General features: G+C 38.8%; 4 protein-coding genes across 4 annotated transcripts; 2 read left to right on the top strand and 2 right to left on the bottom strand.

Moving 5' to 3' along the window:
- Positions 1–169: 169 nt before the first annotated feature.
- Positions 170–3,591, bottom strand: PCOAH_00046930 (Protein prenyltransferase alpha subunit; the record flags this gene model as incomplete). Its single annotated transcript, XM_020061477.1, has 8 exons — positions 170–293; positions 523–603; positions 762–884; positions 1,046–1,163; positions 1,282–1,319; positions 1,428–1,550; positions 1,806–3,051; positions 3,345–3,591. 8 exons carry the CDS (start codon positions 3,589–3,591, stop codon positions 170–172), a joined length of 2,100 nt encoding a protein of 699 aa, XP_019916157.1.
- A 3,521-nt stretch (positions 3,592–7,112) lies between these two features.
- PCOAH_00046920 (Uncharacterized protein) lies at positions 7,113–12,914 on the top strand (the record flags this gene model as incomplete). The annotated part of the gene is made up of 1 exon (XM_020061476.1): positions 7,113–12,914. The coding sequence occupies one exon, from the start codon at positions 7,113–7,115 to the stop codon at positions 12,912–12,914; it is 5,802 nt and encodes a 1,933-aa protein (XP_019916481.1).
- Positions 12,915–13,865: 951 nt separating this feature from the next.
- PCOAH_00046910 (Uncharacterized protein) lies at positions 13,866–21,621 on the top strand (the record flags this gene model as incomplete). Its single annotated transcript, XM_020061475.1, has 3 exons — positions 13,866–14,103; positions 14,129–14,448; positions 14,649–21,621. 2 exons carry the CDS (start codon positions 14,393–14,395, stop codon positions 21,619–21,621), a joined length of 7,029 nt encoding a protein of 2,342 aa, XP_019916116.1.
- Positions 21,622–21,974: 353 nt separating this feature from the next.
- On the bottom strand, positions 21,975–23,201 carry PCOAH_00046900 (Uncharacterized protein; the record flags this gene model as incomplete). The annotated part of the gene is made up of 1 exon (XM_020061474.1): positions 21,975–23,201. One exon carries the CDS (start codon positions 23,199–23,201, stop codon positions 21,975–21,977), a length of 1,227 nt encoding a protein of 408 aa, XP_019916321.1.
- Between the last annotated feature and the right edge of the window lie 1,633 nt (positions 23,202–24,834).

Raw genomic sequence — 24,834 nt, 5'->3', positions numbered from 1 at the left:
GTTTTCATCAGTTCAACGGAAAAACCATGCGCGGCTAAACAAAAATATCGCGCTAAATAAAGCGCCAATTAGGTTTCTGTTTCTTCGTGTGTGTATTTTTGATAGCAGGGCAATATTTCACATCGGACGTTTCCACTCTTGCTAATACGTATGGTGCAGTCATGCAGTCTTACTCTTTGGATAAAATTACTTTCGAACCGTCCTGCACCACCTTATACGTGTTGAGCTCGCTCATATTCTTGTACCTCTGGTTCAGCAGCGCGGAAAGGTTGCTGTCGCTGATGTTAATTTGTCTTAGGAAGATGAGGAAACAGAAATGCATCAATTTGTATGAGCCTATATATGCATATATATATACACGCGTGTGGGGCATCCTTGGGTGTACCTCCTTATTCACACCACAGTGTAGAGGAAGTGAGAGGTATTCGCTCTCAAGCCCATAGGCGAATGAACCAATAAATTACAACTCGATTCGCAATAAGTGAAGGCAATTTCCCTCACGCGAGGCTCCATCTGGCTTACTTCAAATTGGGCAGCAATACGAAGGAGTAGTTGTCCAGATCTTCGTCCAAATTTGCCAGTGCGTTGCTGCTAACATCAAGCCTGCATCGATATTTTTTAAACAACAAATTGGGCGTGCAAAGTGGAACATATATACATACATACACATATAAACGTATATACGCATATACATTTAGAAGGGAAACAAGCTTTGCAACAAACTGGACACCCTCCCTTTTCTACACTTTCGATATACTCACTTCTCCAATAACTTCAGGTTGTACAAATTCTTCATTAGCACCACGAGGCGTTTTATTTTGTTGTGACTCAAATTTAGCTCCCTCAGGTTGTACAAAAAGTTTACTGTACACTTGCCGGTGTACCTATCATGGACAAGACGTAAAACGCGCATGGGTGAGTGCTCCAACATACATACACACATACACATATGCATATTTACGTACACACTGTTAATGGAACCAAAGCGAGGAGCGCCATAGCCGCCCCCGCCCCTTCGGCCCTCTTCTTTTCTTTTTGTTCGTACGACTCTGATAAGAGATTGTTGGACAAATTAATACTGGGTATAAAAAAAGCTTCAATCATGAGGGGATATGTTATGTTGTCAATGTTTAGTCCACTCAGATCCAGGGTGCCTTTGTCGCCTATCGAAAAGGGGAAGACACAGACAAAGGTTTCTGCTTCACCTTATTTATATTTCAAAATGTACGCGGAGTAAAACAATTTTTTTTTTTTTTTTCTTTTTTGGTAAATATGCTTAACCCATTTTGGAATCCTCGTAATAATCATGTACTTTTTTCCTGCATGTGGTGGGGCGTTAACATATGAGGGGGAATACAAAACGGCACAGTGGTAAAAACATACAGGACCGAGATAATTAGCACAGACATGTGGGAAGTAGAAATTACTGTATCCGCAGCTCCGTCTCCAAGTCCTTGTAGTACCCAATCCGCATGCTGTCCACTTGCTTTAACAATTCAAGTAGGGGGAAAAGTTCGTCGAACTGTTCCAGCCTTCTTAACATTTCGAGCCTGCAATTTTATCGTGTTGGTTTTATTAAATGTTTAGTGCACATGATTGAATCACTCATATGCACGTTCATAGGGGTTACAAATCGCCGTTTCTCCACGCTCCTTCCTTTGTCGTCGCACGGACGTTCTTCCTCACAGGAGAACCGTCTCAACATTTCGAACACACCAGAATAAACGCCCAAAAAGGCGTATTCATCTGGCGGCGAAAAAATTGCAAACTAATGACAAGGGAGAACCCTCCTCTTCTTGGCTTACTTGGTGAATAAGGCAAACTTGCAATTGCTTTCCAAAAGTAGCAGTTCATTTATTTGCTCAAGCTCCAAATTTAATGAAGCGAAATTCATGTGCTTGGCTGTATTCAGCAATATGTTAGAGCGACTGATATATTTATATAAAGGAGTGAATGAACTAACGCAACTAGACTTGGAATCCATTTTAGCGTCTGCTCCCCCCTGTCTATCATAATCTAGTAATATTTTGAAATGTTCGTTTTGGGAAAAATTGCGCAAATCGATTGGGTATACAATGTTGTGCTCATACTTGTCTTCTTCACTTAAAAAGTCATGGCATACGGTTAGATCTCGCAGGACATTTTTTCCGTAATGCACCTCCCCTGGTTCGTGAAGATTATACTTATAATAAAATATGCAAAATTTTAAATAAGTAGATTGGCCATTCAAAAGGATATTCTCATCGGTGGGTTTGAAAAAATATACGTAGGATTCGAAACTTTCGTGCGGGTTGTTAAGATCTACTAAATGTTTGCCCCACTCTCCAGTTATTTCCCTTCCCTTATCATCGTAACACTTTGATTTGGATAAATTAGCCTTAACCAAATTTTGGAAAAAAAAATAAATGCAATTATTTTGCAATAGGGTGAAAAATATTTCCTCCTTGTCATTACCCTTATGAAAAAGAAACCATCTATAAAATTCCCACATACTTTGATCAAACGGATCCGTGAAAATTGCATTTTTTATCAAGTCTAACTCGTTTTCGGTGCAGATTAGGGATTCACGTATGGTGTATTTCAGAAACCAGGCAGAAAAATTGGAAAAATTCCTTTCAATCAATGTTTTCGACAGTTCATAATTGGATTTATGGACATCAAATTGGTTAGCAAGTTGTGCAGAGGAGGAGTCACTTTCGTCAGTACTACTTTTCCCACTTTGAGCTTCCCCAATGTGAGCCTTCCCATTTTTTGCCCACTTCATATATATATGCACACACGCGATGATGTAGGACCGGTAATTCCAACAGTGGAAGTTCCTATCATCTTTGTTGAAGTTCCTTTTGCAATATTCTAACTCATTCATCAGGTCAGAAAAATCCATTAAATCATTTTTTAGACCAAATTTTATTATCCACAATTTGTGAAACCATAAATCGTTGCACTTGTTAAATTTGACCATAATTTCTTCAACCATTGTGTTTTCATTTTTCATCAAAGTTTTTAGCTCCTCATGGGGGAGGTGCTTTGGGCAGTCCGCTTCTTCGTCGCCTATAAAAAGGGTAAAAAAGATGCCCTCAAAGGGAAGTGTTTCACAGTGTATTTTTTCCTTACTAGTATGAATAATTAGGTTCATACGGCATGCTACAAATACGTGTTGTTACAGTGGTGAAAAGATTCAACACTCTTTCTCAATGGACGACGCTTTGCACACAATTTTGTGCACCCTCCGACTGGGAATTCCTCCCCCCGTTTATCTTTCTTTCTCTTACAATGTGCACCACCTATATGGCACAAAGGGGTGCCGTTTCTTATGTGCTGCTCTCTTGTATGCTTTTTCTTACCTTTTCCCACTTCGCCAACCGGTGCGCTGGTATTTACCAAAGACTCAAAATATTCCTTCCTGAAATTCCACAAAGTCTGCACATTAGGACACCTCCTCAAAATGAGGGATGTCTTCTCTATGTATTCTTTATCATAGATTTTTTCATTCTTCTTTTTTATCAAATGGTTCACAAGGGGAATTAATTCTTTGACCTTTTCTAGCTTGGCTTTATCATCTTTCGAGCTGCTGGCTTTCCGTCCATGCATTTTCCAGTTATGCTATATTCCCTGTTATACTCTATTTGTTATAATTTATTTTTTACACTTTATTTATTATACTCTATTTTTTACACTTTATTTTTTATACGTTATTTGTTATACCTTATTCCTTATTTCTTCTTATATATATATATTTTTTTTTACCTTTTCTTCCCCTCCCTTCGATGACAAAAGTTTCGCAACTCTGTCAAATGAGGTTAATATTTTTTACATCAAAAAAGGCGGAGATGTGCGGTAGGGTGAACAACACACTGTTATACGATACCCCTTGGTGACAATCATGATTAAATTCGAACTCCTGACTTCCACAACGGGGGATCCTCTAATTTTGCAGAAAACTGAACGGAATTACATATACCATTGGAACTTTTAAGAAGATACCAAGCTCGATGTGGAAAGTGGGGCCAGAGGAAGTGCAAACCGACCTGCCGTTGTAATATTAATATATGCTACTAAGCAAAATTGCCCATACCGCGTCGTCACGGCTACATAAACTCAATAAACAAGCGTAACACCCTTCTTGTAGGATACAAAATAAAGCCCAAACAACCCTTTTTAAAAAACAACTGCCCCAAAAAAAGGCGTGTGTTGAACTCCTGCCTTTTTAAATTCTTTCACCCATACAAATGTTGCTTTTCGTGAAATACTTACTGAACTTCTAAGTGTTGCGCAAAGGGGGAAGAAAAAAAGTTGCAACATTTCTTCACCGTTAAAGGTTCGGCTACCCCAAAATGTTTAGTTTTTTCTTTTCTTTCCTCTATTAAAAATGTGATCATTAAGAAATACGTAAAAATGCACACATTTACCGGATACAAAGGCTTAAAATGTAAGGGAATTTTTTTGTTATTAAGCACTTCACCACTGCGTTTCCTTTTATATACACACACATAAGCACGCGTTATACGTTCACCCAATTGGGATTTCCACCGATGTCGCTGCACACCTACGGGAGTAGCCATTTCGAATCACAGGGAGATAACACTTTTGCAAATATGAGCATCAAAAACTTGCAATTTTGAGAACCTCCTTTTTGCGACTTAACCGCCTTTTTTTCATTCATTTCTTCGATAAATAATGGCAAGTACGGTGATGTGTGCAACGCGTTTTTTTTTTTTTTTGCAACCCTGGTTTTGTGCCGCAAAGAGGGATATTCAATTTTACCGCATTTTTTCCCAAAATGTGTTTACGCAATTGTTACCCACAATTTTTAAAATATTTTTAAAAAGGTGAATAATGAAGCCTGCGTAGGCCTCTATTTTGAAGCAAATTAAAGACAAAAGGAAGCAACTTCATGAGGCCAACTGTGCCCTGTTTATTTTTACCCAGCAATTTTTACATACCAAGTTGCGAGGAAAATATTTCCTTTTAAATCACGCGTAAAGGGTTGCTCATAGCTTTAATGTGAATAGCTAGGAAAAAAAGGGAGTATATTAAAATGAGTAAATATACACATATGCATATATATACGTATGAGAGTATTTATTAGCTCACGCGATGAGGCGTGTTCCTCCGGATTTAACAAAAGGAAAATGTCTGTGTACAGATATATCCACCTCTTCTTTATTTTTTTAACCGTAAGCAAATTTACAGGCTTAATGCAGACGCATATGAGCAAGCCAGGTAAAGTGAAAAAGTATAGAAATAATTAGCTACCCATTAGTCACACCTTTCGTATGTGTATACATTTTCCTTTTCCTCACGTAATGACAACATAGCGAACACGTAAGGGGTATACGAAAGAAGCAGTTTGGCATGGATGGAAATAACATCTTGTAAGAAAAAAAAAAAAAAAAAAAAAATATATATATATATATATATAAACAGATTTATGTTAACAAAATTTGCTTAACAATATGACACGAATTGGTAGAAGCAGGTTGTCCCTTTTGCAACCACGTTGTTAAGCCTGCCAGGAATGAATAATGGGTAAAGGTAATGGCTTCCAATTTTGTCTTCTGCTAATTTGCGTTTACTTGTATTAGAACGATAACTCAAGTGGGACTTTCGAAATTTTTGTAGCCATTCCATTAGGTGCGTAAGAGGTGGATAATTTCTGTCCTGATAGAAGCAGGCGCAAGGTGGGAATCTTACACGAAAAGAAAGAAAAAAAACTTACAACTTAAACGTATAGGTGAAGCAAAAGTGAGTGTGAAAAAGTCAAATGGGTTCAATCGCCAGTTGTCTTACCTTCTTCATTATGTTTTCCTCCCTGCGTGCATTCCCCACGAATTGACTAGCTATAACGCAACATCACTATTTCATATAAACTGCAAATTCTACTAAAAATGTCTTACAGAACAGCTTAGTTTTTAGGCATTCTTTTCCTAGACAATAAGACATGCATCGGTTGCTTATTTGATGTTCTTTCCGTCCTACACACGACAATATTTCCTCTTACGAAAAACGGGAAAGATGGAAAAATATTTTTTACATACTCCCTCTTTAGGTAATTTCTTTTATGTACCAACTAGGTAACTCCTTTTCTACATTCCGTTTGCTTTTCGGTGGACATAAAGTTGCTTATGTTTGCAGATTTACACGTGGCAGGTATGTTCTGTTTTGCATATGTTTATGCGAACACGAACGATTGGCTTGTGGCGCACGTTGTGATTTAGAAAGAGTTTCTCCCGTTGTGAAAGGGAAGAAAAGAAAGAAATGAACAGATAACAAAAGAAAACAAAAGAAGAGGGAAAAAAGCATAAACAGAAGCATGAGTATATATATGTACATATTTGTATACTTGTTTATATATGCATGTGTACACACCTTCGCGTGCGTACTAAGAACCACGAGAGAAGCACAACCGATGCGCTTAAACATGTTGTGGGTTTAATAAGGAAGGAAGATTCACATTCGTGGCTTGTGTAAAGCTAAACGTGGAAATATAGCCCTAGACGAAGATTGAACTGTAGAGGAAAAAGTAAACAGATAAACGTGCTTACAGATTAAAAGGCCTGCTGACCTTTATCAAGAAAAAAAATAAGGTTGTCGCCGTGTCCATTCTACGTTCACTTTTTTTTTTTTACCTTAAAAATGAACTTGTTAATGCTGTTAAGTACCTTTAGCCTTTTGCCCCTGGCATTTGGCGATAGTTTAAGTACAAATTATTTAGGTAAGGAAAAAAAAAAAAAAAAAAAAAAAAAAAGACATGCCCTTATGTGCGCATGTATGCAACCATGTGTTGTACATATGAGTGTATAAATGTATTGGGGCGAACGCATTGGCCGCTCGTCTAGGAACATGTTCCAGTGGAAGTTTCAAATAGACCTTTCTCGCCATAAAACCAAACCCTGATCCTCACGTGCTTGCTCATAAAACAGCTACATGGAGATTTCTACATGCATTATTCCTGCAACTGAAATTTCATCATTCTTTCTGAATATGCTTTCCTATGTGTGAGAAAGTGTACTTTCCAATGAACCATGAATATGCACTCCCCACATACCGCTTATAGTAAATAGACAGGCGAGTTTTTTTCCTTTTTCCCTGTGCATCCTGCGTGGGGATAAATGTTCACCGTAACACCAGCGTGTAACCCACTTGTGAAACTCCCCCATTTATGCTTTCTCTTTTCCCATCATGCCAATCCAGGGGACGACAGTTTTATTCTGGAGGACTTCTGCTTCGAAATGAACATTCACGTCCTGGTGAGTGCAGAAAGTAGGTATCTTCGCGACTATTCCTATTTGTTAGGTCGCAGAATTGGAACCATAGGGATTAATCTGGACAATACTTGGAATTATTTTTCCTATTCCTTTTTTGATGATAAAATATTGTATACATATATGAAACGAATGGACTATGGATTTCACATGGAGGAAATATTAAACCAATTTCAGAAGGATCATAAACGTTATGCTATTACAAAACATGGGCATTCAGATGTATATGCATCTTTGAAGGAGTATTACGAAACGTATATATTAAATAACCCCAAAATGCATTATAAAAAGAATGTTATAATTATTAGTAAATTTTTTGGAGACCAGGAACCTTCAGAATATTCTGATGAATTCATAAATTATATAAGAGACCTTAGAAGTAAAAGATTGGGAATTTTTTTTTACTCAGACGATTCTGAGAAATCCAAGCAGCTCACCTATTATGTCTCTGAAATGAGTAATTATAGATCCTCCAGCATTCCTTTAGCATATTTCTTTAACGGCGTAATTGATACTCGCGCTAGAGTCAGTGTAGAGAGATTTTGCTATGCTTTGGAAAATGGGGCAACTTGTGCGAGGTATAACGATTGGTCCGACTGGAGTGGGCCTTGTGAATTTAGGAAAAGACAGAGAACCATTCCCAAAAGAGTTACCCTTGAAACTTACATCACTAGTAAGAAACACTACACTCCTCACTGTAGAAGCCTTTTCAACTATGAACTAATAATCAGAGAAGATTACAGAAGCGAATGTACTAACGAAATATACGAATGCAGAGGTATCTGTGATGAAGGATATATGTTCAAACCAAACGTTAAAGCATACGAAATATTGGAAAAATATGTATCATGTGATGATCTGCCAACTTGCTCACGTCAGCAAAGACAAAAAAAGCACGATGAAATTTATGAAAAATTACTAAGAATGCTCAACAATTATGCAGACCATCTGCGTGATGAAGAAATCCTAAAACGGAAGGCAATGAATAGACCATATGAAGGGGAAATTGGCGAAGAGGGTGCTCACCCAAGAATGGTCAGCGAAGCAAGTGCTCAACTAAAAGAAAAAACTGACTCGATGCTAGAAAGGCAACACATTCTTATTAAAAATCACAAGCTTATGCTTCAGCATATCGAGCAGGGCGATGAGGTAAAGGTCATCGACGAACTTGGAAACTTCACCATTGTGCAGAAACGCCCTGAGGATACGCCCGAGGTGAAGGCAGATGCAAAAGTTCAGCCAACTTCTAATACTGCGACTGTAGATGCGGCTACCGCTAGTAAGAAAAATGGAGAGGATCAAAGCGGGAGCAATACCGTCCAAACTGCAAATGAGGACACTGCGGACACCGGGGGGAAAGCAGATGGAAAGGATGAAGACGGAATCACAACTGTCACGATGGCAGACTCGGGCACTGCAGAAAAAACTGATGGGAAGAAGCTCGTGGAAGGTGAAAAAAGGGGGGATGGAATGGGGGATGATGAAAATGCTAAAGAGACCATTAACCAGGGAAATAATCTCAATCCTGAGGAGGCGAAAAATATACTTGATGCAGAAGAACAGGAGGAAGAGAAAATAGAGCAAGAAATTCTCAAAGACAACAATCTTGACAAATCAGATGAAATCACAAAGGTGGATACGATTGAAACTGTTGCAAAAGATGGAACTGCGGAAATTTATTCACCCAGTTTGTCCAATGGGAGCTATTCCCCCAATGTGGAAGCTGGAGAATCTACAAATAGTGAACCAATAATCGCAGAAGAAAATGACAACACAAATTCTCAAATTGGTGGTAGTAAAGATCACGAGGTAAATTCAAACGGTTATGATCCATCTGATAACGGTGCTGATGCAATAAATAGTGGCCCTAGAGCAGATGCACCGCAGGAACATTCTGTAGCTAATCATAATAATTCACCTGTTTATAAGAACGTGTATGATGGTAGAGACGAATTGACTCATAAACGTGAGCAAGAACCACATGAGGAGAGTGCTGCACCGAAAAGGGAAAGCGAAACGAGTTCTGATGATCAGGGTGGAGAAGGTAAAATAACGCAAGTGAACAAAGGAGCGGAAGAAGAAGGAACTGAGCGTACAGATGTACAAGAGGAAAATGCACAGAAAGAAATAACTCAACATGGTCGTGTTGAAGACGAGGCTAAAGTGCAAGAAAACGCCAAGGAACACGCGATCGAACAAGCGAATCATATCGGGAATGACACCGATGAAACTACTACACGAACTGACCAAGCAGGAGGAGGAACTGGGGAAGATAATGTGAGATATGTTGTAAAAGAAGGAAATATAAATGATGAGGGAGTGGTAGCGGGAGAGTTACAACATAAACAGACTAAAGAGTTAGACTTAAATGGGCAAGTGAGAGTTAGACATGGAGAAGAACATAAAAGTACGAAGGATGAAAAATCACTAGGAGACTTTCTAATTAAGAACCACGTTCCAGATGGCTCCAAAAAACAGTATGAACTGCCAGAAGTGGAAAGTGAGGGGGAAAAATCAACTGAGCATAGAACAGAGTTGCACAGTGGGAACTATGGACGAGTTAGTGGACATAATGAACGAACACATGATACGGATGGAGGCATAGAAGCAACTACGGAATTTCATGCCGTGCACGGAATGAAGGGAAAATCAGAAAAGAGCAACCATTTGGTCGAATCCGCGATTCCAGATGGAACCAAAACAGAGGAACATCACACCGCCAGTCATAGCACGGATGGGCATATTTTACAAGGAGAAGGAATAAGCACAGATCAGTTGCACAACAAAGGAGAAAGTCAACACCAATTTGAAGGCAAAAAAGGAAGCCAAAGTGAGCAAAAAAACAGCGAAGATGAAGATGCCAATTCTGCCAACGTATCCGAGAATCACCTCGTTACAAGGGAGGACCAAACGGATGACAAACAAGCGGATGAAACGAGTCACATGTCAAGTAAACCAATTAGCGAGCATAGAACTCTGGAAGAAGGCAATGAAGGGAAAAATTTTATGCGTGTTAAAACAGGCAAGGAACATTTAGTCATTGAAAATAATGGGGAAGGTAGCAAAATATCAGGTGAATCTACAGGAGGAGAAATAATATCAGCTGACAATACGGACAAAGGAAAAGCATCCGAAAAGGACGTGAATGAAGATCAAGCACCCTATAAAGACATAAGGGAACATGTGGGACAAACTGACATGAACGATATGGACAAAGCAGGTAGGAACGATGCAGAAAATATTGTGGAAGACAGTAATACGAATGATCCCGAAGAATTAGAAGAAACGCTGATAGAAGACACCATAATAAGTCATAACTTTGGAGAACATGCGGACACACATAATGGTGAAAAAAGAGATGAACTATCAAGGGAAAGAGAACAGGAAGAGCAAACAGCGGGGGGGCATATTGAAGGAGAAGCATTATCTGGTAATCATGCAACACACAATCAAGCAAAAGAAGAAATTGAGGAAGAACGTAGAGCATCAAACCAACATGTGACAGACGAATTGGAGGCAGATCATGTCCACGCGGAACAGCAAGTAGAAGAAGAATCTGGAAGGGGACACAGGACAGAGGATCAAACGAGTGTCGATAGAACGGAATCAGGGGAATCACCCCAAAGCGACCATTTAGCAGATGAAACAGAGGGAAGAAATGAATTAGCCGGCTATGCGGTGAAAGGGCACCATGTAGCGGATGAAAATGTGGGAGAACATTCAAACGCAGTTGAAGTGAAAGATACACGTGAACGTGAATTCGTGGATGAAATTACAGATGATCATAAAGCTGAGGGTAAAAGTAAGGATGAAATGGTAGATGAAAGTGCAAATGTAGCTGAAGGCACAGATGTGGCCACGCATACAGAAATAGACGAACAGAAAGACATGAGTGAAAGTAAGCAGGGAAGTAACGAAATAGGTCATAACACTGATGCAGGAGAACACAAATCCAATGGCGAAAGGATGGAAGTAGCTGAAGTTAAAGGAGACCATATGGATATAGTGGCTGTTAAAAATGAAGGGAAGCACGAAGCCATGAATGGGAGTGAACATGCAGACATTGGTGAAAGCATGAATGTAGTTCAAAGTGAAGATGTGGGGGAACCTAAAGTCACTGGTGAAAGTGCAGATGCAATTGAAGCTACTAGTAAACATGACGGCATTATAGAAAGTGGGGAAATAGGCGAACGTACAGACGTGGCTGAGCACACAGATGTAGGCGAATATGAAAAAGCAGCTGAAGTTGAAGGCGTAAAAAGGGAACATATAGAGGGGAGCACGGAAGAAGGTGAGACCATAATGGATAAAACTATCGATGAATCACTTGAAAGCAAAACAACGGAGGAAGGCGAAAGTTTTGACATAAACAAAAAGCTCCATGAAGTTAGCGTGAACCCCATTGATGGAACAGTGGGAGAAGAACTGGCAGGTGTTAGTACACATTCTGCACATAATAAAAAGGGAGAAATGACTCCAAAGGAACATGAAGGAGTAAACACCTCAGATCGAAATGGTGCGAATGAACAAAAAGTGGAAGAAAAAAATGAACAAATTTTAGATTATAGAATAGATGATGAGAAGAAGGCGAGCATATCACCGCATGTACAAGGTGAAGTGAGTAAAGAAACAAATGGTGAGGTGAAGAAAGAGGTAGTAGACACATCCACAACAGATAGGAAAAACGAACAAACTGGTGAAGTTTCGAGTAAAACCAATGTAGACAGAGATTTCACAAATAGAGAACAAAAAACGATCGTATTGCCAGAAGAGGAATCGAAAAAAACTGAATCAAAGGAAGAAAAAGCTGACGGAAAAAATATAAACGAAATAATTGATAACGTAGTAAATACATATGATAGTAAAAAAACGGATAGTGAAAAAGGAGATTATGTTAGAGAAAAATTAGATATCCTTGAAGATTTCGTAGAAAGTACCAAACAAGTGGAAGGCGGAAAAAATGAAAACCCATACAAGTACTACTCAGATATGAAGACTGTCCATAAGATATTTTATAAAAAAAATTCCCACGGGAAATTAGAAAATGACAAATATCTTATTGTTGGTCAGAATAATTTTATCATAGATTCGGATGATACCATAACCCCTTTTCCCCAAAATATGTCCACGAGGGTTAGTGAACTCCTGAAGGAGCAGATTCAAAAGGACGTAACGAACACGCTGAATGAGGGTGAGCAGGAGAGGAAGGTGGCCACCGAGGGGGGCGAAAACGGGGACGGAAATAATAACGTAGCTGAAAACGGAAATAATAACGTAGCCGAAAACGGAAATAATAACGTAGCCGAAAACGGAAATAATAACGTAGTTGAAAACGGAAATAATGACGTAACTGAAAACGGAAGTGGGAACGAAGGTGGAGACGAAAACGAGAGTCAAGACGGACGCAGAGAAAACAAACCCCACAACAGAAATACATTCATGTACGGGAGCATAAGCGCCTTCGCTGGTGGAGTTGTAATTCTTCTGTCCATGTATATTTACAGACATGCACAGAACTACGGGTTCGCGGAAAAGGACAACCCGAATAATATCGAATACGAGTTTACATCCGAAGTTCCGATGAACGACGATAAGGGCCAAGACATAATGTGCGGGCGAAGTGGCTACATTGAGGAAGGCTGGTCGTAGGGTGGCACTTACACACAAACACATGTATGTGCATATATGCCACAATCATCAGTGAAGTAGCGTTATGTCTAGAAAGTCGAAGCTACAATTTTAAGGCGCAAGAGGGGAAGTACCATTCTCCTCCCCAGGGGGAGAAACTAATGTTGCTGGAGATTACCATAACGCCTAATTCACACTTTGACTGAATTGCGAGCGGGCAAAAAAGGCGCACATGGGAGGAGAAAAAAAAAAAAAAGTCAGGAAAGGCTTGGCAATACGTTCATATATTTTCTTCTAACGTAACGTGGTGCGTATCCTGAACGTTTGAATTGAGAACATCCTGCTTATTGGCAGTCCTCCGAAACGCATACAAAGCGGATTGATCCGGCAATGCATGCCTCGCATGAACAAACGGACATTCATCTTTTTGTAAAAACTTCATATCTGTATACATGCATAAATACTTATTTAATGACACATTCATCTATTTCATGAATCTCTTTTTTTTTTTTTTTTACTCCAAAATAAGGCAAACAGTAGCAAAAAGCGAAATTGCGCATTCGTCCATTCCATTCTTGGACATCATCGCCAAGGGACAAATGCACTAACTCAAACAGAAAATGTTATTTTAAAATTGCCCCGCTATTTTTTTGTTCGAAAATGCCTTCTTTATAATTTTCCGTAAGTTCCATCTGGTGTTATATAGGCACATAAGACTATTCTCCACTTCAGCGTAGGTGTAACTCGACTGTTTTTCTGCGTCCAAATGTGTATGTTGAGTGCATCAAAAGAAGCATGCGCGTGTGTTTACGGGAAACCTCTCTCTATAATATTTGCGCGTACTTACACTGTGCTGTTATATTTACGATTTTGTTTTCTCCACAGCAGAACAGCCATTACGCATAAAAATTTGCACGTGCTGTAAGGAACGCTCAGAAAAGCGTGTGTAGCACTTTTTTTTTTTTTTTTTTTGTATGGCTAAATTTGCCCAGTTAAACAGCTCACATGTGCCTCAACGGATGATAAATTCGAATTGAAAATTTTTACTTAAAATGGTGTATGATTAATCTGTGTAAAGTTCAAAAAACCTTCCTGCGTCGGCAAAATTACGCATGGCTAAATGCAAAGTTCTCTTTGCAACTAGGACATGCACATAAGATTTAAAGCGGCGCATTCGTGTATGCAATGCTCTAAGGGGAAAACAAATTCAGTAACGACAGGTTTGTAAATCTCAGGACATAGTTAAAATTGGGTCATCTAAGTGCAAATTTCATGTGTGCAAGGCGAATTATATAAAAGTGAAAAAAAAGAAATAAAAGACTGTGAAAAAAATATATACATATATATATAATAAGTAGAAAATAGGAAACTTCAAAAAGACAGAACAAGAAATAAACAAAATCAAACGCAAAAGGGCAACACTGACCAATCGTCCTTCTAACTTTGTAGTAATCCCCTTGAGCTAGTTTAGCACCTGTGCATACACACACCCATGTAACATGCTCATACAGAAATGCTTTTCGCTCGTTCCAGGGGAAGACAAGAACTTGGAAAAGTAGGCAACACGCGCCAAATGCGCGCATACATGTACAGACAGTCATTCCCAGAAATGCTGCGTAGATAACGCATCAACGTGTAAACTACCCACAAGAGGGGGTACACAATTTTGTGCAATACTTCCCCTACTGAATCTGCACAGCTGTAGGCAAAATATGATGTGTATGTGCATTCCCCTCCCCTTTTTCCCTTTTACAGCCTTGTAAATGAGCTAGCTCAATCTAAGAAGAACATCAGGAAAATACAAAATTATGGAGCAAAGGAGAGAAGTGCAGACAGTTCCATTCATAAAGATGTTGTCAATGAAAAGGTGGAAAAGTTAACTATCCCATCAGTTAGTTCCAGGCGAAATGCAAATACAAGCGAGAAGGACAGATGGTGCAGCTTCAAGCAGAAGAAGAACAATGCCGGGAAAGATTCGCCCACCTTGTCCCAAAAATATAAAAAAACTACGTTCGATATTAGTGAAGATATTAAGGCAATCGGACGTGACCCCCCCACCAGGGCCAAGTTCGATTTGTCCAACATCAAAGAAAATGAACTTTTCCAAAGAATTTTTAAAACGGTTGAAAGGGAAAATTTAAAATGTAAGAATGAAAAATTAAAAAGAAAAAGTGAAAAACTGAAACATTTGAAAAACAATTTAGAGAACCAAAATGAACATGTAAAAAGCAAAAATGTGAAGGAAGAAAATAAAGACCAACCAACAGATTTAATAAGCGAATTTAGGAAGGTTCTGAGTGATAAGAAGAAGACATATACCACATTGAAAATCAGGACTAGAAGTTTTCAGAAGGAACACGCGTCCTTTTCCCCCTTCCCGGACAACGACGTCGAATGCTATAATATACACTACAATTGTAAAGGCGGAAGTTTTAAAAACCGTTCATGGGGCGAAGTTTATGAGAAAACCGAACAAAGGCAAAAAAGAAAAGAGCATACGAAAATGCAAAGGATGGAACTTCCCTACCAAAATGGCCAAGACAGAATCGCAAAAGGGACAGCCCACAGGAGTAGCCACAAGCAGAAAGGTTGCACCTCCAGCAAGGTTAATCAAAATGATTTAATAAATGCAGAACAAGGAAATACTACACATTATTTCACTAAAAGGAGTAATGTACCCCCACAGAAGGAGCACCGAAGTGAAAACACTTACCGCCAATTTGAAAGCCCATCCGTTATGGAAGAGGAAACTCCCCTTAAAGGCAGAAGGTTACCACCCCAGTGGGAGGAAAAAAGCAGTCGTAGTAACAGCAGAGGTAATAAGTCACAATGTCAATATTACATACGCTCCTGTAGCAGTAATATTTCCGTGCCAAGTAGTAATAATTACAAAAAATGTAAAAACAGCCTCAGCGCTGCTAAGCAAAAGGACAAAATGTGCGAACAAATCAATGACGACAAAAAAGGTAACAGGGGACGTAAAGACAATAATGGGAAAAAAAAAGAAAAAAAAAAGTTCGCCAACACTCGGGATAACAAATTATGCAATCATAAAAATAAACGCAGTCACACCTGTGGACACATTTTTCGAAATACTTATACAACCCACAGAAGGGCATCAAAATACAAATTACTGCATCGCAGACTTCATTTAATTAACGATCCAATGGATGGACTCCATTTCCCCAAATGGGACAACTCCTGCGGTAACAAATTCCAATACTTAGTGGTAAAAAAGAAGAGGAAAAAAATAAACATGACAATTTTTGCCAGAACAAAGATAGAAAAGAATATGCATGCAACAAATGGACGAATTTATACACTTGAGGAGGAGTCTCCTAAATCCAGAAGTGAATATGCCAACAGTGTAAAGGAGCACTGCCATAGCTACTCACCAATTAGGTCCATTGAACACACCAGAGAAAACTCAAACGATTGCCAAGGTGATCAGTTTTACCAAGACATGGCTACATCGTTTAAGAACGAATTAAAGAACTACCAAGGTAATTCCAATAATGAGGATGAAAAGAACTCAAATCACTTTAAGGAAAACAATAAATGTGGTGCCTCTGAAGAGGGCTTGCATAAAATGAGCGACTATAGAATATTCCCCCATAATAATAGTGACACACATAGGGATAGATTAAGCAAAAATGGTAAAGAAGATGAACAAATGCACGAAATGAAAGCCGAAGTGGGTGCCCTTAAAGGTGAAGGCAAAGCACAAGGCACATGTGTAGACCCTAACAGGTGGAAAGACACGGGGGAAAGTAACATAAAAATACGAGATAGAAGAATTGAAAAGGAACGGACTTCTTTTAATTGTGAACCGAAAGAAGAAGTAAACTTAAACAACTCGAACGGCGAAATTGCGGATCTGTTAAGCCACGCAACAGCAAACGCAATAAAGAGAAGCAACACCACAAGTATCACCCCCTGGGAAAGAGCGCTTGGTGGAGACTTCGATGAATCAACTGATAAGTTAAGAAGAGGGAACACTTCCATTAAGGGCCTTAACAGAGTAGCCGAAAGAGGCACAGATGATCTATGGAAGGATGCCATTTCAGTTAAGCTAAATAAAGAATTGTCCGAATTGGCACATGAGGGGCAAAACATAGAGCTTGGAAAGCAGCGAAAAGAAGGAAATGCAAATTGCATAAGTACTGACCTGCGTGTTGACACGCACGGCAATGTGCACACAGATCAACAAAGCATCAACCAGGGAAAGAAACATATCCTCCAAGAGATACTAACCTTCTACACTGGATATAAAAATAAACTGAACTTTCTCCTGCAGGAGGAATATAATTATTTATGCAGTCTGAGGGACTACGTTAGAAAAAATGCTCAAAAATCAGAAGAAGTGAAGAAAGGTAATTCAGCTGAGGGCACTTCCACACCTGACTGTTGCGAAGGAGACAACGTTTTAATTAGCGAACTTGTGCACCAGATAAATAACTTCATATCGGAAAAAAATAAGTTACACCATTCGTGTGATGAGAAGGACGTTCCAACAAATCAGGTTAAAAAATGCGATTGCAGAAAAGGCAAAGAAAATTTTATTTATTATCTATACAAAGACGACGCAGATGTGCACCAAATTTGTATTCAAACGGATAAAAGAATAGAGCGAATTGAACATTATCTAAATCAAAGGGAGAAAAAATGTTTGGGGGAAAACAAAAGCATCACTAAGAGAGAAGCTTCTCCCTTTGCGAAAAGTTCCTCAAGCGATCGTTCCTCAAATAAGAGCGAACATTTTTGCAAAGACAGTTCTGTAGAAAATAACCAACCTCATTGTCCTTTTCGACGCACAGACATGACTAATCTGCGTAATAGTGAAGAAGAAATGAACTATATAAGGATAGGAAAAAGAACCCCCCTTTCTTGGAGGCCCTCAACAATGACAAAGCGAACGCTCAAAGAAACTTCCATTCGTGCAGCAATGAATAAAAAAGTACTTGTGCGAAAAAAGGGAAGTTTCAAGAAAGGCCATCGTTCAAAAGAAAATTTTAAGTACGAGCTGCTCTTCAGAATTAAGGTGTCTAAATATTTCCTACACAACTGGAAAAAATTGGGAGGACATTATAGCGCCAGTTCGAATTATCTCTTAAGGGGCTTAAAATGTGCAGCAGCAAAAGGCTTTCACCTTTGTGATAAAAGTGAATTGCACTTTAAAGGGTCTCTTTCTCTTTTCAATTACAAACCATGTTTGCACCACTTCAAAGCTAACACCTTTTATTGCTACATGTTGTGTGCGAAAAAAAGAGGCATTTTTCGTAAAAGGCTTAGCAATGCCCCCAATCGAGCAAGAGACCCAAATTACCAACATGCACAAAAAGTTGATCGAAGAGAATGCAGTAATTATTTAAATTGTGCAGATGAGCACACAGTTGGGAAGAACAATAGGACATATCAGAATGTCCCAAAGGATAGGGAAAATGAAGAGACAAAAATATTCACTATGCCGACCCCAATTTGTGAACACAATTTTCATGTAAAAAGAACGAACTCGAATTTTAGGCACATCAGTTGTAGTCCTGTCTATGCAGGGGAATCGCTTCCCAATGCACATTTTACTAACAATGTGATGAAACACGCTAATAATAGTATCCCCTGCAGTGGGGGGAAATACATCACTAAGGAAGAAAGTGATAGTTTCTGTTCGACCAATTTGAGGTGGAATCAGAAAAGCACCCCCGACTTATGTGGCACCATGTGGAGAGGAAAACGCAACACAGAAGGACCCACATGTGAGAGTTCTACTCACCGAGTGGCTAACTCCAAGTGGGTTACTTCCACATCAACATATATTACTCAAACGGGGGGAAAAAACAACCCCCTTAAGAATGATACCCCCACGAGTAGCTCACTTCATCAGGGGAACATAAATTTAAATACATCTGATGCTTATCACGTAAGTCCTAATTTGTTAAGGGATAAGGACAAACGCGAACAATTGTATGATAATAGTGCAGAAGGAAAAGACTCTATGCAGTCCGCTAACTCGATAAAATCGTTGGGCATTAAAAAAGGGTCTCCTATAAATGGTGAACATATATGTGAGCAAAATTACCCGTTTGAAAAACACCCCACTAGAATAAGTCACCACATAGGAGCTTCAAAAAAGGAGAATTTTGCTTCATCAAATGAAAACAATTATCTGACAAATTCGATCACTGTAGAACAGACCAACGCGCATTTTAACGTGAATGATAAGTGTACAACCGGGGGGGAGTATGCAGAATGGTTAAGCTTCCCCAATGGGGGACGCACCACGGAGTATCCCCCAGGAAGCGAATGCTATATCAATGTTTACGAAAATAATTATGATAAGAATGACAGCTTGGGGAAGAGCAAAAATATGTACCAGCTAAACTACTCATACGACAAGATTGTAAATTCCCTATGCATAAGCAGAGGAAAGATTGCACAAGAAAATGTTCGAACAAACAACAATTGCAAAAAAGAGGAAAAATGCAAAAAACAGTCCAATGTAATTAACGATGAAGGAGGTCAAAATGGAAAAGACAATCTGCCCAACATATGGGTAGACAATTTTAACCAAGTGCGTGAATACAATAGAGATAGTAACACCCCCAGTAGGAAGAACAATAAATGTCAGGTAGTTCCCCAAGAGGGGAACATCATCCCACGTGATAAATTTAATGTGAACAAATCGAATAGCAGCGCTACGGCTGCTGCAGTGGATAAGTACTATGTAGACTTGCTCACCAATGGTGACATACACTCAAGGCATAATATAGGAGCAAAATTAAAGAAAAAAAAAAAAAAAGCAAATAACATTCCACATGATGAGAGGGGCGAAAATAAAAACACGCCGATTCAAAACGTACACTTATTCGAGAAGGAAAAAAAAAAAGGGAACTCCCCAGAAAAGGAACTAATTCAATGTGAGACACATGCAACGCAAATGCATCATATCGGAAGAGACCGCAAAGGAGTTGGCACGACGATATATTCCTTACCAAATGATCAACAGAACGGACAGTTAAGTCCACCTGTCAATGCAACAAACTGTATCTATAGGGAAAATCACGATCTGGACAAACATATAAATTTTGAAAAAAGGGAAAGTTACAATTTCTTCGATGATGCAGTGGATACATTCGACCGAGACATGCGGGAAGAAAATTCCATACTGTTCAACACTCATCGGGGCATAAGCCAAAATGAGATAAAGGTAAAATGGGAAGAAATAAAAAGGCGTGATTATAATCCAGAGGAATGCTCAAATTTCACAAATTCTTTAAACGGAAGGAGAGAGGAAAATTACTTTTTCCCATCAAGCAACGAAAAACACAATTTAAGAAAATTAAAATATGATCTGAGCGAGCATTTATACGGAGACACGCCTCTTAATTGGAACCCATCCTCAAGCACCCCCCAAAAGGGGACAATTCATGCAGAGGAATATACGGCGCAAAAAGGAGACTCCCCACACACGGTCCAACATGGCACGGGGGGCAACGTACTTACGCGTGAAGACAATACAGTGAACACAGAGTATAGAGAAAAAATAAACGACCATTTCAACCAATCCCATTTTAGCGATTTTTACAACTCGAACAGTTTTTCTCAAAATTCCAATTTTACAGACCAGGATTGGGGCATAAAAGGGAACAGCAACAGTGGTAGTATCTCCCATAATTTCACTAACACAAATAAGTTAGACCAAATTATTGAGAAAATAAAAAAATGGAATGAGCACATTTCAAACGATGTAAACTATATACAGTGCCTATTCTGTGATAAGTATTTATTCAAAGTGGAAAATCATCACGATAGGGACGTACTGAACTCTTCCATGAACGAATCCATCAGGAGAGAAAAATATACTTGTTCGATCTGCAAGCATAAAATAAAGACGCTAAGTAAATACAACGATGAAGTAAAAATTGGAGAACAGGTTGTTGATATACAAAAGGGGGGTTATTTTGAAGGCAAGTTAAAGGATGGTAAAAAATGTATGCCCTACAATGCAGAGAGTGTAGTGGACTTTTTAAAAACGGAAAATTTCGAAAATTCACTTGACATCACTTACTCGGGGAGCAATAAAATTGCCTCCTCCATGCGAACGGATGCACCGTTAAATGGTGCATCGCTAAAAGATGCATCATTAAACAGTGATGTTCTTAAAAAGGGTGCGTACCACAAGGGAAGAAAAAGTGAAAGTGGAAATGTCCTCGGTGAAAAATGCCGAATTGATGACCTTCCCCAGTTTGCTAAGTACAGCTCCGAAAAGGAAGCGCTTTCTCTTCACAACAGAAATTTGAATTATCCCCGCGGTTTTGCCATTTTTGATGACACGCCTGGGAACGGTCCCCATGGCAGCAACATAGATTCGGGCCTGTTCCGTTTCGAGGAGGACCACCCTAAAAGCCTCAGCGACAGAGACAGCAAAAGCACGAGAAGCAGTGGCAGTCGCAGTGACGAAAACGTAGTGCACACCCACTCGTTAGATAACGAAATGAGAACGCAGGAATGGGGTAAATTCGACCAGATGAACGCAACTGAAGGACGCCAATTTGAACACACACATGATGGGGATGATAATGATGCAGACGCCGCCATGATGAGCAAGACGAGCAGGGTGAAACAAAACGAGGTGGAGTTACGTATAAAAAGAGACAAAACAGATGATGAAAATGTAGGAAAAAAAAAAAAAAAAAAAAGAACCTTTGCCGGAGAGGCGATTCACAAGTGATGGATAGCAAAACCAACTCAGACTAATCTTCACAACTACATTTATATGGTCTACAACAGACACAACCGAACGAAATGCGCACTTTCTTTTAAGGAGCCCCACCTAAAGCAGCAATTCAGGCACCAAAATGTTGTCTACATATATATTTTCCTACGTAGTAACAGAGCGCAGTTCCTTATTAAAAAATGGCTCTACAAAGAAGGGGGTGTATCCCTCAAAACTTACACTTTAAAACTATAAAAACTTTGCCCACATATAGGCATACATGCACACACATTTTAAAACATTCGAACCAAACTAGTACAAAAATCACGAATTTGCTCATCAGCTTGCACGAGGTCGCTCAGGGATAATTACAAAATGAGCATATCCTCATTAAGCAAGGAATACACAATTTTCACACTAATTTTTATCTTGAATTCGTCCTCCAAAATTTTAATCATTTCTGAAAATGTTACATCCCCTTTAGGAATATTTGCTAACCGTTTGTGATCCATTTTTTCTATGTACTCACTTAATATGCAGAATGATTGCACCTTTTTCTGCATAAAGTCGTCCAGCTGTTCATCGGCATGCTCTTCACAGGCAGCCCCTTCCCCCTTCATAGCATTTCCTTCTGTGCTACCCATTTGGCTTCCCTTTAGCGCAGAACGGTTACCTCCATTTTGTCCAAACTCATTAGCGGAACGCCCAATATGATTGACATAAAAACAGCCATGAATGTCAAACTGGTTTGCGCTGGAACACCGCTTCGATTTATACATCAATATGTTTACGCATATAAGTGAAGCGAATTTTTCTAAGATCAGTTTGGCCGCTTCTGGAATAACTTCATCAGACTTAATAAACAAAAATGAAAAGGAAAAACCTTTACATAAAACAAAGTTATCAATTTTTGTCTCCTTATGATGATAACTCTTTTTAATGACGTACACATTTGGGTGGCCTTTTTTCAAATGGTCTAAATTAAGGAGTAAATATTTTCTTAAAAATATATGGTCATTTAAAATGTACGACGTGTAGTTAATTAGCTGGTTTATGGTCCTGTTAAAATATATGTGCTTAAAAATATCTTTAAGTTCCACACGGTTTAGCATTTTATCAACATTGATTTTGTTCTCATCATAGAACAGAGGCAAAAAATCAGACAATACTTCTTCGTCCAAGTTTAACTTCCCTACTTTTCTAGTCACATTACCTCCAATTAATTTGTTACACAAGTTAATTAACAGTTCTTTAAAATGTATATTCTCCGATATTAAGTCATTGTAGCTGTTCAGTTCTGCTATCGCTGTGCAGTTTCCCTTTGACGATAAGCAGTAGTACCCTTCTGTTAATTTCGCCTCCTTTTCGTAACTTTTATTAAAATTTTGAAAAATATAATCTACACTTTTCTCAATGTTATACTCATTTTTGTTCAGAATATTTTTACATATGCCTACTGACAGGTTTGTCATTTTTCGGAGGTCTTTAATTTTTTTTAGATCTTCACTGGATATGGCCGACTTAACGGTGCTGAACCACCCTTTCGTTCTCGCCCATTTGAAGCGGTTCAGCCGATGAAGCTGAGGCATCATCATCCTGTCGAGGTGTGCCCTAACCAGTGCGTCTTTAGGGGGATAACCAGTTGGGATGAACACATATCTGCACTTATATGTGCAAACATTTTTAACAGGTGCCCTTTCGTGTGGCGGCCCTTACAAACGTTTACAACTGGGAGGGCCCCTACGGATCATATTACACTGAAAAAATGGTGAACGGTGGAACCCCCCCGAAATGTGCCAAAAATTGGGGAAAATTAAACGCTAAGAAAAAAGGATGGTGCTGTGAAAAATATGTGCCCCAATATTAACCTCACAATGAAAAATTTTCTTATACTGTTAGGAAATTTTTTTAAAAATATTGGCAAGTCCGTATTTTTTTTAAGAGCGCCATCAACCGTACTGCCGATAACACGCTCCTTAAAGTGTAGAAGGGGTGAACTGCCCATTTTTACGCATTACAAAAATTAAATTGTTCCACATGGACATATTTTATTGTGGAATACTACTTTTTGTAAACATTTGAGACGTTTTAATGCGACATAGGACCTTCTTCCATTTTTTGCCGGTGCAATTTAAGTGTATGACAAATGCGGTAGAGGGTGTGGTCCAAAAAAAACAAAAAAAAAAATAATAAACAGTTCGTTTTGTCAGAAAAGTGCTTTTTTGCCACCGTTTTTCGAATAACTGAACTGAATTTCAACCAACTTTCTTTAAGAACATAGTGTAACGCAAGTAGCTCTTCTTATTTTGCTTTTCTTTTAGCCGATATTGAAAAAAAAGGGGGGAGTACAGAATAATTGCAGTTGAAGAACGCCCAAGCAACGAAATATTTTTTTTTTTTTTTTGGCAGGGGCCACTTGTGACACGGTCATGCTCGCGTACATTACAATACTTGTTAGTAAAAAAAAAAAAAAAATCGGTAGAAATCCAAACGCTTTTGCGCTTAAGCTTATATTACATGTGGTGCCACCTCCTTTTCATTTTCTTGTCAAATGTATATTCTTTTTTTTCTTCCCTTTCTGATTTGCAAGGCCTTTTTTTACCCTTTGCGTAGTTTAAAAGAAAAAATTTTTGCCCTCATGTTTCGGTAGGAAATGTTTTCTTTTTAAGCTTTAGTTTTATATGACAATATCGCAATTTTTTTTCTCTTACGTTTCATGACCTACTCCTTCATTGTTTCGCTCTTTTGAATTTTTGCCTTGTGAAAATTTTTGCCCAATTTATTTTCCCAAATGAGTTAAGGCGTAAAGGCGCCTTGCTTAGTTGTACACGAGGAGTGTATATTTGTATGCCCCTTTTTCTGGAGCATACCCTCAGTAGTCATTCTGTTCTAATCTTTTTTCTTTTTCCTGCAGAATAATGTTCTGCATTTTATAATATAAAGTATGCAGAACCTTTTAAATGGGTAGAAGTATTACGTAGGCACAAATGAGTGACACATTTTTTGTATTGGGAAAAAAAAAAATCCAATTTTTAATTTATCAAAAGATTGCGAATGTGTATATGTAACATTTTCACATCTTCGAAGGAGCGACAATTGCTTTTGTAATCTGTCGTATCGTGGCTGCGCAAAGGAATAAATGAAAGGGAAAAATCTCCCAGGGGGGATAAGAATACGAGCCTGAATACACGTATGCATGTATTGTGTATATATATTACGTGCGTAGTA

This window comes from Plasmodium coatneyi, chromosome 12 (genome assembly GCF_001680005.1).
Source record: "Plasmodium coatneyi strain Hackeri chromosome 12, complete sequence".
In the NCBI taxonomy this organism is placed as follows: domain Eukaryota; phylum Apicomplexa; class Aconoidasida; order Haemosporida; family Plasmodiidae; genus Plasmodium; species Plasmodium coatneyi.
The sequence above is the reverse complement of the archived record's forward strand: the minus strand, read 5'-3'. Positions and strand labels throughout refer to the sequence as shown.